The sequence below is a fragment of the Lampetra fluviatilis genome, chromosome 19 (assembly GCF_964198595.1).
Source record: "Lampetra fluviatilis chromosome 19, kcLamFluv1.1, whole genome shotgun sequence".
NCBI lineage: Eukaryota > Metazoa > Chordata > Hyperoartia > Petromyzontiformes > Petromyzontidae > Lampetra > Lampetra fluviatilis.
The window spans coordinates 9,602,934-9,618,028 of record NC_136293.1 but is presented as its reverse complement, the minus strand read 5'-3'; the positions used below and the strand labels follow the sequence as shown (position 1 = coordinate 9,618,028).

Below are 15,095 nucleotides of genomic sequence, written 5' to 3'. Positions count from 1 at the left end.
CAGGCAAGCACTCCAAACAATTTTTTGGCCTTTTGAATAATTATACTTGCAAGTTTCACACTGAGCAATATGTATATTCACGGGGTAAAATGTAACATTACCTTAACGTCACGAGTCATTTGGAAAATGAATGCATGATCATTAACGCTCGCGTAGAGTATACATTTTAACTGCATGCTTCTTGGAACTCAAATACAGACTTGTTTTAATTATTTAACTTGAAAAGTGAAAACCAAAAAGGGTGCCGAATAATACAGTTCCAAAAAATTCGTTTATTAAAATGTTTGTTGATCAACCAGACTTAATTAACGAATCGTCCAGAACCCCCCCTCGTGGCAAGCACAGGTTTTTACCTCCGCGGGGCCAAGCTTTCCTTGCGAGACGAGCTTCTGAGACTGCTGCATTGCCGGAGGAGCGAGCCCCGTCTTCAACTTCTTCCCCTCCACCACATGGCCAGGCGGCAGAGCCGGCAGGACTTTGCCCGTTAAAGGGTCCACCACTTCGTCCTCGTCTTCTTCGTCGTCTTGGATGCCATACTTGGAGAAGTGCTTTACCTGGGCGTTGGGGGAAGCGCACAACATACCAATTGATGGGAATGTACTTGATAAGATACAATTTTGGAAACCCATGCCAGTTTCAATGAAACACACGACAATCCAATTTCAAGTGTCAATTGTATGATTTCCCCAGAAATGGCCACAAACTTCATGCAGATAAGAATCAACAAAACTCTACTTTCTGGGAATAAAATTTTAAGGCTCATGTTTTGTTTTCCCAGGGCACTCCTCAGTTGTAATCAGCATATGAACATTGCAATGCATGTTAAGTCAGGGTATGAAGAGCATTTTGGTCAACAAGGCTCTCCTGGTAAATTGCATAAGAAATAGGCATCTGCTATATATATCTGCTGTAAACGTGAAGGTATATTTTTTGTGACAATGCCAAAAATAATTATGCCAAAGCATGTCAATGCACATTTTTAAAAGTAAAATGTATCCACAAATTAAAAAATATTCCATAGATAACTAAAGCGACAATGGTCCATATTAAAGACAGAAATAATGTGAATGCAGTGCACTTAAAACAAACCATGAAGTATAATGATCAGCTTACAAATATTTAGTGGTTGTATATTTTATAAGAACAATTAAATACGTAATTAATACAAATTGGTCTTATGAAGCTTATTCAGGACACCAATACGCAATGTTTCCTGGTCTATCCAATACAATTTCACTGCAGTGATAGCACAGGAGTACTCCTACAATTTCGTCTTTTTTTTTTTAACCGATTATAAAAATCGGACAATCCAAAACACAGCTCAAGAGATATACCTAATTTCTCCAACCTCCATCGTATTTTCCTTTAACCGTAGCAAAGACACGACAAAAGGGAATCGCTTACATCAAAGACCCAAGAACCGGTCTCGGGCCGATACTCGCGGAACAGCGCTCCCTGCCGCGTGGAGGCCCTCTCGAGGCGCTCCTCATAGGCCATGCGCATCAGTCGCTCAGGGCTCGTGATATGCCGGCCCGTGGTCTTGTCCAATGGCCACACACCATCCAGGGTCACTTCCGCTCTCCTGCCATGCGTCAAATCACGGCCACAGTGCCACGTGTACGATTACATTTGTGCCGCCGATCGCCTGTTCACTCGAGTTGGGGCGCCACGGTGGCAAGATGTTAACTACCTCGCCTGGTATACAGGTCATGGGTTCGATCCCAATATTGAAGGCTGTATATTTGGAGTTTGCACGTCTCTTCCGGTGGTCACGAGGATATTTTCTCTGGGTCCTCCAGTTTTTCCCCCCCACATTTAGATGTTAAAACACCAAAATGAAACACTTTACAAAGAATCATGTCTGCATCAACCACATATACTTGTGGTCAGAATGCAAACAAAAAACTCTGATAGTATATATATATGCATCTCTCTGATAGTATATGCATATACCATCAGAGTATGTGTTGTTTTTTGCATTCTGCCCATATGTGGTTAATGCAGACATTATTTTTTGCAAAAGGTTTCAGTTTGGTGTTTTAACATCTTAACACCTGTTTTTGTTGACAGAAAAGAGGGGAAAACCTATTCTCATGTACTTTTTGGGTCTTTCAGTAAAGTCACGTAGAGAGAAAAATAAAAAACATTCTAAAAAAGTAAATAGTAACTTTTTTAAATTGTATTATTTTTCTATCTACGTGACTTTACCGAAAGACCCAAGGAGTATAAATTCCTGCAGTCACGAAAGCTTTAAGTTAAGACTATTCTCATGTGTTGAGTATTTAGCTGCTATAAATGTCCACATGATAAGCCACTTTTTGTTGGGCAATCATTTGTGGCCATGTTGCTTCCAAAAAACAGCTATATAACTCAGTGGGCCTTAGCTGATAAAATAAAATAGTTTACAGTTTTATAGTTTAAGTCCAGACTTAAGACCTTACATGTTTTCCTGTCTGGGACTGGCTTTGTCAACAAAATAAACGTCCACTTTTTTCTGTAGTGTATTTCAATACCAGAGCCAAACTAGGCCTTTTGTTGAAACTGCAGCATAACAAGGAAAACGTATATTTAGCCTTCGACCAAATTACCATGAATGCATCCAACCAGATGTTAGGGGGCAATGGCGGAGCCAGGATTTTCAGGTAGGGGGAGAAATCCCTCCAACAATTTAAAATGAAAGTTGTTAGTAAGTAACGACTTGTCCCTTGCTTTTTATTCGACGCGTGTGCGGCGATGGCGCAGCCATCGATCGAGGGTTGAATTTGAACCGTGTGTGATCGGCATCGCGCTCGCTGAAGGTATGCCTTCAGGGAAGTCGTGGACTGTATACGCAACTGCGCACAAATTCTGTGAGTCACTGAAACTGCTGTGCTGTTACTTATTGCCAATTATGGACTCAGACTATTGTCCTAGCATCGCATAGAGTCCCTGGCACATAATAATATGCTACACAGTGGCAGTGGAGGTCGCAAAATGCCGATTTATTACGAATAAACCCCAATGATCCAATCGAAATTAGGGATTTTGATCGGATCATTGGGGAGCCACGTGCCACCCTACCAACCCCCCACTGGCTACACCAGTGTTAGGGGGTTGTGTTGAAAAGGTGGTTGAGAGATGGCAAGAGCCATGAATAGGGTTCAAGATTATCTAGTTTCCTCCAGCTTATATTATACAGATTTAAAACACTAGGTCAAACATGCAAATGTAGGACCTTACTGAACAAATACGATACAGAATGAGTTCAACTGCACAGCAATACTAAACAGATAGTTCATACAATGTTAAACACTAAAAAGCAGAGGAGCTCATCCTTTCAAAAAAAATATCCAATGCGACTATGTACACATTGAATATATTATGAAGTAAATTTAACAAAAATTCTGAAAAGACACCTCAACAAGAAATCCTGTCTGACCTGTTGAGGCCTTCATCACAGGGAGGCTTGTCGTTGTCATCGGGGTACACGATCACCTCCTTCCGGCGGATGTGCACGATCGCGTCAAGGTTCAGCAGCTTCAGGTTTATTTCCCCCGAAAAGCAGATGGAACCGTAACCTGCAGACACAACGGATACAGCAAGGTGGATATAGTGGATACAGGGAGGGCCGAATGTAATAGAAACATTTTTAGTACGGAAATTAGTTTTGGGATGGTGCGTGTAGACGTTTCACTAACCTTGCCGGCCAATGGTGAAATTATTTACAATGCAGTCTCTGTTCTCGTCTGTAAGCCTTGCCAGCTCGTCCATGGGAGGAATGGTATAATACCCAAAGCGTGTGAGCACAATGCCTGCAGGTTGACACAAGGGAGACATCACAATAGACAGGTCAAGCATGAGGAAAGTGTATCGTCACAGTTACACCTCCGATTAGCACAGCTGGCTACATACGGTGTGAAAGAAGTTCAACATATATACAACTGCTGACTCAACATCTGGAATACATTTTTTTTTTACATCCTAGGAGTGTGTATCCATAACTTTTACATAAATCTCTCAGAATGCTGTAAACGCTATTTACTCATAAGCAGCGAGAAAATTACTGAAACTGACATTATAAAATTCATGTATGGATAGGCCAAGTGACCTGCAGGATGCGGCTGAACCATCCTTTGTTGCTCCTCGTCTGGTTCGTAATCCTCGTCGTCGTGGGTCGAATTCTCCACCACGGAAGACGACGACTCTTCGCTGCCTCGTTCCCGATCCATCCCTCCGCCTCCCATCGCGCCCCCTTCGGCGCCTCTGCTACCGCCACTGGCGCTCCGACCGCGCTGTCGGACGTTCAGCGCCAGCAGAGATCCATCGAGGGAGCCGTTGAGCAGGCTCTTGTGCATCTTGGGCGGCGGGCCCCTGGTGGACGTGCCCACCTCCACGCCACCCGGCGTGCCCAAGGACATGTCCGACGGCAGCTCTCGGCTCACATCCGTGTCGTCAGCATTTGCATGTAGCGCCATGGAGGTGCCGTTACTGAAAATAAAAAATAAACTGAATTAGTAAAAGAAAATGCGTGATTAAATTGTAGATAGGTTACCTTGCGCTTTGTCTAAGGGATTTCCAGAATGACATTTGAGACTTTGTTCACGTGAATAAACTATTTTATTGCCACAGTAAGGGCATATCATAAAATGGCACTCGACATAATTTTTGGGAACGACATTGGTAAATTTACCACTCACCTTTCGGATTAACAAAGCTTGAAACTCATGTCAGACAGCCACAAAGCTCACAGCGTAGATACGCAACTACAAGCTTTGTTGCGTTTTCCTTTTAAACGATGGTTATTGAAAATTATTTGAGATTTATCTAACGTGCAACCATTTAACAGGTTAAAATTTGTAGCAACAGGCTTTATTGGATCTATGCCCATGTCTATCAAATATAATTTACACCTTCAAATTCCGGTTTTACATCCAGCAAACTTCAGACAACTTATAACCGTCAACATTTCCAGGCTCCATACATCTTCGTACTGATAACAAATGTGCCGAACCACAGCCAAAATTTAATGGACCCCAGCCAGCACATGAAGGCCGCTTAACAAACGGTATATGTTTTACCTCAAGCCGTTGACAGGGTAATCGGAGGGAGGTGCCAGGTCATCATGATCCTTCGAGTGAGATAGCGGAGAGAAAACTGGAGACTGCGTGCTCTTTATAGCAAGCTTCTTGACACTTTTCCTGCAAACAGACACCAACATTTACCAGTTATTTTTCTGCAAGTAAAAATTCTTATATAAATGCAATTTCTTAGCAGCACATTTAAATAAAAACCTACTCCCAAACAAGGTACCATTGGGCATTCGCATCATATCAAACATGTCCATAAAGCAGCAAATTCCCATGAAACATAAAACACTGACTGCATTGCAGCACGTCATCATCATAACATAAACACACACTTACAATAGAACCAGATGTAGAAAAACAAGGCAGTCCCACCAAAAAGTAAGCGGAAACAAACTAATCCGTGCGTGCCTGTGATTTATTACAGGGCATTGTGGAAGAGTATCTAGTAGGCTATATATTTGTTTGAATGTTACGAGAATAGTCGGTCTATTGTGTAAAACAGGCCAGACGTTTTAAAAACAAATCTTACCTATAAAAAAAAAATTTGTCCGTCTCTGTGTGTCTGCGCACACCTAGCCTTGCAATGCTTTTAACTGACATTTCAACAAAGTACACAGATACAACACAATAAGCGCCTGGACGAAAACCCGCTATTTATTATTCCCCTCCGTCAAATGTAAACTAATAAAATCACACTTTATAACTATTTATTATTACGCTGATCATGGTGCCAAAGCACGCATCTGCACATGCGCGGAAACGCTGACTCGCGGCTTCCCCTGGCAACGCACACGAGCTTGCAGCGATGGGAGGTTCTCTTTCACGTAAAAAATGTGAAAAAGAAACAACACCGAGGTAAACCTGAACAGTGCAATGTCCTCTTCTCCCCCCCCCACCCCAATGTGTGCAGTTACTACTGTAAAGTCGATAGATCCTACTACTGTCAGTAAATACAGCTAGTCAGTGGATACTACTATACAGTCAGTAGATATTACAGTGCAGTCAGTAGCTACAACTATAGTTAGTAGATACTACGATAGTCAGTAGTTACTACTATAGAGTCAGTAACTACTAGTCAGTAGCTACCAATACAGTCAGTATATACTGCTGCAGTCATTAGATACGACTATAGAGGCAGTAGATACTGCTATAGAGTTAGTGTACTCTTTGGTTCTTTCGGTAAAGTCATGTAAGTAGAAAAATAATAATAGGTCACGTCGTTTTGATCGCCACACAACCAACCGTCTTCCGGTGGGAGTCAAAGATGTGTGGCGATCGAAACGTCGTGATCTAGGATTATTTTTCTACCTACGTGAATTTACCGAAAGAACCAAAAAGTATAGATTCCTGCAGTCACGAAAACTTCAAATCAAGATTATAGAGTTAGTAGTTACTTCTACGGTCAGTAGATACTACTGTACTCAGTAGACAACTACAGAGTCAGTAGATACTACCGTAGAGTCAGTAGATGCTACCGTAGAGCATGATACTACTATAGCGTCACTAGATACTACTGACTAGCTATTGTATGCAGGGTGTGTAGGTATATATGCCTACGGGGGAAGGGGGTGAAAATATTTTTGGAGGGGGCGTCGACAAATTTTGGAAACCTTTTAGATCAACTATTCACCCCCCACTTTCTATTAATTTTTGATTCAGGACTTCTGCAAGCCTCTTTTAATTTTGACGGACATATGGACAGAAACGGAATGCCGGGCTTTTCCCAGGCAAAGCCAGGTACTTCCTGCTAGTGGTTAATAAAACTGAAACATGTCTTTCCTAATAACTGATAGCAAGTTCCAGGAAAACATGTCAAGTTCACAATTTAAACACAAAACGAATGACATCAGCATGTGCAAACACTATCCAGGATTTGTCACCGTTAGCCAGTTCCAGAGTAGATCAAATTGTTCTATACGCGAACGACGCATATACATAGCTCTTTCACGACAGCCTACAATCTTGCAAGAATGGCACAAATGTACTTATTATGATATATCTGTCTGAGATGTTGGGGCACACAGCAAGTTAAAAACTACACCTTAACTATTTTTATTTTACCAGTAAAGGCCCACCGAGCTATATAGCTCTTTTTCAGAAGCCACCTGGCCACAAATGATTGCTCAACAAAGTGACTAGGAAATTTAAAGCAGTCGCGAAAACTCTCAACGCATGTTAGACAGACCGCGGCATGAACGTGGCGTTGCACAGCGCGGCGTCCTCATCGTCCAGTCCGTCGAACAGCTGTGCTTTTGCCGATCCCGAAGAGCCGAGCGCCTTGGGTCGCAGACGCGCTGCCGGTCGAGGCGTCAACCGGTAATGTGTGGGAGTGGAGAATGCCTTCTGGGCCTCTGGGTTGGTCGGTTTCAGCCGCTGTAAAAAAATAAACGGGTGATCAACACTTTTTTGTCCATAACAGGCTTTTGGGTTGGATGCCGTAAATGTGTCATTAAACCCGCTACCACCCAACACAGCCAATTAGTAACGTTTGTTACGTCAATTTGTTACTAGTTCAGCACACAGGTGTTAGAGAGTAAACCCCATTAACCATTCGAGTACGACGTCTCGCTGGTAAATACAACCAGCCTCATCAGGCGACAGCCAGAGTTGTAGAGAAATCCGCCTGTTTGGGTCTTAAATATTTGCTATACTCATGCCTTCTGGAGCATTATAGGTAAAATAATAAACAAGCAAAACTTTACTCATCTCCAGGTATCACTAGAAAGCATTTTAAAAGAGTATTAAATATCAAGCATGCAATACTTAGAGCACAAATCAAATTGGCCCAAGGGACTTCACTGGTTGATGTAAGTAATCGTTTAAATGTAAAGCACCTCTTCTTTCTTCTGTGGGTCTGTGACGATATTGCGAAAGAGTGGAGAGTCCCCGAATGGGTTGTACGCCAGGGCTGTGATTTGGTTCTGGTGAATGACAGCCTGCGCCGTCCCAGCCTGTGCGGCCCCTGCAATGCACAACAACACAGTGCACAGATGTCACTCGGTTAAACTAACCGGGCAAAAATATGCACGAGCGAGCAAATGGGGGAAACGTCACTTGCAATGATGGGATGGAGCAAGATGGGTTATCGCAATGTGAGACCATTACAGATAGCAATGGCTTGGGGAAGCCTTCATTAGCAGGAGATAAATCAAGGCTCATGATGACAGTAGGGATGTAACATTACATCAATCCATCAAATGACTGATTAAAATTACTTGATTCTTACACTCATGATACACGCATTAAATCGCGTGCAAGAATACATTGTTTAATAAAATACTTTGAAAAATACTTAATGTTATGCAAACTGGTAAAAACAAGACAAAGAATTGCAGAATCAAAATTCAACTCAAATTGTAACACTCGAATTATTTGCTGGGTGGTGCGAGAGGGGCGAATCCTTACATGCATAATTTAGAGGTTAATGCGTACCCAAGGTACCCTGCGTTGTTCCGAAACCCGAGGAGGAACCAACGCCACCAAAAGGAGCGGTGGACAAGGAGCTGACACCCAGACCTGTTCCCATCGTAGGCTGGCTGTTTCCGAAGAGAGACGGCTGTCCTGTTCCAAGCCCTAAAATAAAAACACAGATTGTCTAAAAAATAAAACTTCTAAATGTTCAAATGGATGGTTATATTTTAAAAAACGTTACATTTTTATCATTGAGACTAAAAAGCATTTATTAAAATGCAACACACATGGAATTAACGGAGAAATTCCATTGCTAGACAATTTAAAATGTATTCCTGTTAGTAAATCTCTACGAGATAAAAATCTATAGTGTACTTAAATAACATACCAGAACCAAAGGTGGAGCCAAGCCCAGCTCCTAGACCCCCTGTAGTCATTTTGCTTCCAAACAGACCGCCAGTGTTTGCACCGCCAAAACCTACAGCAGAGTCAATCATTTGTCGTTTAACATTCGGCATGAAAACGAAGCATTTAACACATTAGCAATGACCTTCCATGGCAATCACATTTTGCAAACCCAAATGCTAAAATGTAATTCTCACCAAAGCCCGTAGCATTGTTGGTGGCACCAAGGGAGAGGCCACCCGGTTTGGCTCCAAATAGTCCTCCCCCAACTCCGGTACCAAATCCTGAGGCAGTGCTGGTAGCTGGAGCAGCAAACCCTGCTGGCTTGTTGCCAAATAACGTCTTAAAAAACAAAACAAAAATAAACAGGAAGCCGTCAAATAATGATTCAAATCTTGATTTGAAGCTTTCGTGACTGGAACCTACGTGACTTTACCGAAAGAACCAAAGAATAATGATTAAAATGTACATTTTATTTTAGATTTAGAGAGCGTCTTCACTCAAGGGTGAGCAACTTAACAAATGTATACTCACCGCTCCAGTCGCACCAAAACCAGAACTCTGTTGAGTGGCACCAAAGAGTCCAGTAGAGGCGGGGGCCGCCACACCAAAAGCCCCTCCTGTGCCAAATCCTGCACCAGCCGTGGCTGTGGTCGCTGTGCCGGTCCCAAAGAGCCCTCCCGGGCGTGACGCTCCCACAGCGCCAAACAAACCCTGCCAAAGATAGGGATCAACAGGACAGGAAAATAAAACACATGCCGCCAACTACATGGGATGCTGCCTTGGTATAAGGGATAACACATACTGGGGACTTTAAATCCAGAGGCTGCGGATTCGATCTCCCGATGCAGCGATTGAAACAAAAGGCAAATTTCATAAACTCCCCCTACCTCTGCGTGTGACAGAATAAAGTGGGTATTCCCAAATTTTACAAAACCTGGCCAACATGGAAGTATGGCCAGAAATACCCTCTGTAGAAGGGCACTACATGGAGCAGGATTGCACCTTCACATTTTCAACTACAAACTACTGTACGCAGATAATTGGACCTTGCCTACATGAGAATTTTTAAATATATATATTTTTAAAGAGACGTGGACATTTTAAATCGGCAATAAAATTAACTTCAAGTGAATGACCGAGACGAACTTACTCCTGTCGTGGGGTTGGCCTGGCCGAAAGGTGTGGCGGTGGCGGCCCCACTAAAAGAAAATCCGGAGGCCTGCGTGGTTGCGGTGGCCACTCCAAATGGCTTGCTGAACACACCCGTGCCGACCCCTGCCGCAGCTCCTCCGGCGCCAGCAGCCGCAGCCCCCGGCTGGGCCTGAGTGTTGCCAAACAGGCCACCTCCTGTTGACGCTGATGCGCTGAACGCTGCCCCTGCACACCACATTGTATGTATGTTTAAAACATAGGATTCTCAGCAGCAGCAATACACAACTGCATTTCTAAAAACACATCTTAAAACAAAAGAGCAGTTTATTATTGCAAATGAAATATTGAAATATCATTAAAATTGTCTAAATATGACCAAAGCTCAAGTCGCTGTACAGAAATATTAGGCATATTTATTAAGAAGCAATGATCATAGGAAAAGGTGAAAAATAAAGTCTTGAGCCAGGACTTGTACAGGAAATATAATTAGTTGCATCAAAAATACTAAGTCCATACCTGTGCCAAACGCGTTGGGTTTGGGCTGGCCAAACGCAAAGCCAGTGGCTGCTGCTGGCGCAGTAGCTGCCGTTCCAAAGAGACCACCCGTCTGATTGACAGGGGTGGCAGCCGCTCCAAACAAACTTCCTGTGGCTGCGGCCCCCAAAGCCCCAGGCTGCAAACCCTTGCGATTATCCGTATAGTCCTCCAGGCGCAGCTCCTAAAAGTCAGGGAATTTGGTGAGTAAATGTGCCCAATACATAAGGGGACAATAGTTATATGATCAGGCAGATGTTTAAAAAAAACACAGAAATGTACAACCAGAAACCACTGGGTTTACCTCAAGCGACTTGGTCTCGTATTCCTTCATAGCAGTGATACACTGGTGCTTGGTACGGATGGTGGTGCTAGCTCCATTCTTCATCATCGTGTCAGTGCCCTCGACCGGCTATAGAGGTTAAAAGCACAATTTAAATGTTTATATTGACACTTCCAAAACACTTGTTCGTTTATGCCACATAGTTACAAATTAACAGACATGATTTTGGTGCAACTTGCAACTTTTAAACAAAAGCTGAAGGCTTAACTTACAATGAACTTTATTGTTGTTCCTTTCGTGGCTTGGGCGCTGAATCCTCCAAAAGCTCCTCCAGTGGCTGTGCTGGCTCCAAATTGGGTTACTGTGGCCGTGGTAGTGCCAAAAAGCCCACCGGTTCCTGGGTTGGCTCCAAACCCTTCATAAAAACAATAAATGAAAGTCCTCCGATTAGCACGGTTGGCATCGTACGGTGCGAAAAAAGAAGTTATAAAGGACAACTATTTTTTATGTAAACATAGATGCACACCTCCAAAGCCAGCTGGTTTGTTCTGAACAAATCCTCCGGTGTTTGCTGCATTGTTGGTCTGTGGTGTTGAGAAGAGGCTGGAGCTGAACGGATTTCCAGCAGCGGAGGTAGCAGCGCCAAACCCAGATGTGCTGGTGGCATTTGCAGGTGCCTGTCCAAAAGCACCCGCACCGAACAGCCCGGCTGCATACACGGAAAGGGTGAAAATGACACCCCAAATAGCTTAGAAAAACAGGACTAGAGTAGTGACATTACAGCAATTCTAATCTGAATGCGTCTTGATTCAATCAACACAACCATTTCTTACCTGGCTTTGCTTGATTGGTGCCCCCAAACATCCCTCCTCCGGCAGGGGCTGCGCCAAACCCCGCTGCTCCAAAACTTCCAAAGCCCCCTGCATTAGAAGCTGAAGGGAACATGAGTGAAAACACTTGAGATAAAGTAGTATTTAAAACATATGTTATGCAATAAAAAAAAAATACATAATCCAAGATAGTTCGGTACTTTGGTTTGCTTTACAAAGTAGGATTTATCAGTGTTGAATGCAAAAGGGTGATCTTACTCTGTCCAAACGTGGAGGCGTTTCCACCAAAAGTGGAACCGAAGGTGCTTCCAAAGGGCTTGTTTTGCCCAAACATGTTGGGGGAGAATCTTGGCCACTAACATTGAGAAAAAAATATAGAACACAAGTGAAACCCAACGCATAAATAAATGCACAAGTAAACCGTTATTTAAAAATTTCACCGACTAAACATCACTTTAAACAATCACTATCTGACAGACGATGTCACATTACTACATTTATTATAAGTAAACGACCATATTGTCGACCAACTAATTTTTATTTCCGTCAACAGCGTATTCATTATTACTCCGAGTGCACACGAATATTTACAATTTCAAGTACAGGGTAAGAATGTAAAGTGATAGGAGTAACTTTGGGAAACGACGTGTACATTGTAACTAAAGTCCAGCAGGAATATGATTGTGAATTAGATTTCAACCCCCCCCCCCCACTTTGGTATCCACTGGTTTCCTACAGCCACTCAATTGCCTCCAAAACTCCAATATTTCCAAACAAGCAGGACGAAGTATAGTACTAAAAACGAATAAGTAAAAACATAATCAAGACTAAAACGCGTTTCAGACTCGCATGTAAATAAGTTTACGCTGTCAAATGGTTGGTTACACGCGTTAACCGAGGATGATTTCAAATAAGTGACGTTATTCCTATTTGTGAAAGACCAAGCGAATGGTGAAAAAAATGTCATTCTTCTAATGCCAATTCACCAGGTTTTTAATGCAACTCCACAGAAAAACGTATTTATGGAATTAGACGGGAGACCAGTGACCCAAAGCGATGGTCATAACGGAGAAAGCGACAAGTTGTCTCTGGCCAGGCGCGAGTTTCGATTGATTTTTTGAACGCTCCACTTCCGTCAACTTCCGTACACTCCTGCGATCACATCGGCCGTGCCGAGTATATTAAAGAAACGAAGTCAACCCACACAACTGACACTACACCTGGTTTGTTGTGACACGGGCTGGTTGACAGGAGTTTGCGGATTACTTGGCGAAAACGAAACTATTCACAATTACGTTCGGTAGAGATCTAGTAATGCTACATTTTTTTTATATTATTTCAAAGTACGACTGCGAGCGCGATGTTCATATTCTAACCATTTAAAACCATGGCCTAGCAAAGCACAGGCGCGTTTCGCGGTTATTAAAAAAACACGTCACCGTTGTATCCATAGAAAGAAAGAGACGCACCTCAAACACAAACGTTCATTCGCGTAAACTAAGCTCGGTGGGTTTGGTTGGGGGGGGTCCCGGGAGAAACGCGCACGGTGCCGCGGCGCCGCCTGCAGACAACGCGGGGATTTTGTTAACAAAAAGGACTCGAATGCCCAAGACACACACACATTCCCATTGCACACGTGTTACTAAAAACTCCAATCGAAACTTAAAACAAAAAAACTCAACTACGACGATCGCAAAAAAGTAATCAACACCCGACAATTAAAGGACACGCAACTATTATTAAAACATTCAAATAGTTTTAAAAGACTCAATCCTCCCGCGCCGAGTTCGAGGCCTACTAATTCGCCATAACGGCCTAAGCGTGGTGGGCCCCAGTTTAGTAGTGGGCGCGTCAAGCACTTAAACAAAACAAACAAAAACACACGCGCTCGCTCAAACTGTTGACCAAGCTTAATGTAAGTGGAGTGAAGCGACGGGTGCTGGAACTAACGACGCCAAAGACGCTTCGCTTCTTCCTCCTCCTGAGCGGAGTCGAGAGACGGCGAGCGGCGGATCTCGTCCTCGCCTCAGCCCTAGGCGCGCGCTCCCCTCCGCTAAGCCAATCACAGCGCTCCTTACTAAGGGGCGCCGTTGGTGACGTCGCGTGCGTGGGTGACCAGACGGCCAATAGGAGGAGGCGACGGTGGGCGGAATTTCTCAACCTGGAAGTTGAAAAGGGGAGAGGGGGGGGCTGCGTTGACCTCCACCCACAGCCCCTCCCCTTAACCCTTACCGGAAGAGAGGACTCCCGCCCATGGAACACGCGCGCGGTATATCCGCCGGAAGTTACGTCATGTCACACCCCCCCAACCCTACCCCCCAAACCCCCCGCCAAGCCCACCCCCCCAACCCCCCCACCCACACCGGAAGAGAGGACTCCCGCCCACGGAACACGCTCGTGGGTGTATCCGCCGGAAGTTACGTCAGTCACATCCCCCCTAATCCTACCCCCCCAACCCCCCCGCCAAGCCCATCCCCCCAAACCCCCCCACCCACACCGGAAGAGAGGACTCCCGCCCACGAAACACGCGCGTGATGTATCCGCCGGAAGTTGCGACACTCACTCCCCCCAACCCTACCCCCCCAACCCATACCGGAACACGCGCGCGGTATATCCGCCGGAAGCTGCGTCACTCACCCCCCCTAACCCACCCACAAACCCCAGCTCCCAAACTCTCCCCCCCAATCCCCCCACACAACAGTTGGACCCGCCCACACATCATCTATCCCACGGTGGCCACGCCCATTACTCCTCGAGACCACGCCCCACTCGCTGTCCGCTGTGGCTCAAACAAAGACAATGATCCCCCAGACTATGAGAATAGATTTTCCATATTCTTAGGTTTTTTCGGTAAAGTCACGTAGGTAAAAAAATAAAATAAAAATCACGACGTTTCGGAGGCAACACAAGCTTCACTTGATACAGCAATCGTGCTGTGACTGTTCCACCTGAAGACGGAACGTCGTGATTTTTATTTTATTAATTTAAATTTTTTTTACCTACGTGAGCTTCAAATCTAGAATTAATAGATTTCCCTTCTAGATTTGAAGCTTTCGTGACTGCAAGGATCAATACTCTTAGTTTTTTCGGTAAAGTCACGTAGGTTAAAAATAGTAGCTGTCACCTCAACTGAGTAATTAGCAGGCAACTTAAAACTTTTGCAATTTGGAACCGTAACGCCCCCACACAGTGGCCTACTGAGGTTGGCACCTCTGTACGGTGAGAAAGAAATTCAACATACATACATACAAACTCTTCCGAATGATGCAATGGAATCTTAACATCCACCATATCAGGGGCGGTTTCTTCATTAGGGCGATTGGGCGACGCACCACCAATGTCATTCAACCACAGAGTCACGCTAGCCGTCACTGTGCCTCTGGATATAGTCCAATCAGCGTCATGCTACGT

At 44.2% G+C, this 15,095-nt stretch overlaps 1 protein-coding gene across 1 annotated transcript in view; it reads right to left on the bottom strand.

Moving 5' to 3' along the window:
• LOC144937634 (nuclear pore complex protein Nup98-Nup96-like) overlaps window positions 1-13,733 on the bottom strand; it is a 28,819-nt gene extending 15,086 nt beyond the window's left edge. Inside the window, exons 1-21 of the mRNA XM_078864996.1 lie at window positions 13,635-13,733; window positions 13,154-13,245; window positions 11,943-12,039; window positions 11,688-11,786; window positions 11,381-11,563; window positions 11,127-11,269; window positions 10,876-10,983; window positions 10,554-10,755; window positions 10,036-10,262; window positions 9,417-9,596; window positions 9,080-9,224; window positions 8,866-8,955; window positions 8,499-8,639; window positions 7,901-8,028; window positions 7,252-7,439; window positions 5,058-5,177; window positions 4,088-4,467; window positions 3,678-3,791; window positions 3,419-3,557; window positions 1,405-1,582; window positions 354-554 (exon numbers count right to left, since the gene is read on the bottom strand). Of these exons, the coding sequence (XP_078721122.1) occupies window positions 354-554; window positions 1,405-1,582; window positions 3,419-3,557; window positions 3,678-3,791; window positions 4,088-4,467; window positions 5,058-5,177; window positions 7,252-7,439; window positions 7,901-8,028; window positions 8,499-8,639; window positions 8,866-8,955; window positions 9,080-9,224; window positions 9,417-9,596; window positions 10,036-10,262; window positions 10,554-10,755; window positions 10,876-10,983; window positions 11,127-11,269; window positions 11,381-11,563; window positions 11,688-11,786; window positions 11,943-12,018 (3,042 nt within the window). The 5' untranslated portion in view covers window positions 12,019-12,039; window positions 13,154-13,245; window positions 13,635-13,733. The remainder of the gene's footprint in view (window positions 1-353; window positions 555-1,404; window positions 1,583-3,418; window positions 3,558-3,677; window positions 3,792-4,087; window positions 4,468-5,057; window positions 5,178-7,251; window positions 7,440-7,900; window positions 8,029-8,498; window positions 8,640-8,865; window positions 8,956-9,079; window positions 9,225-9,416; window positions 9,597-10,035; window positions 10,263-10,553; window positions 10,756-10,875; window positions 10,984-11,126; window positions 11,270-11,380; window positions 11,564-11,687; window positions 11,787-11,942; window positions 12,040-13,153; window positions 13,246-13,634) is intronic.
• Between the last annotated feature and the right edge of the window lie 1,362 nt (window positions 13,734-15,095).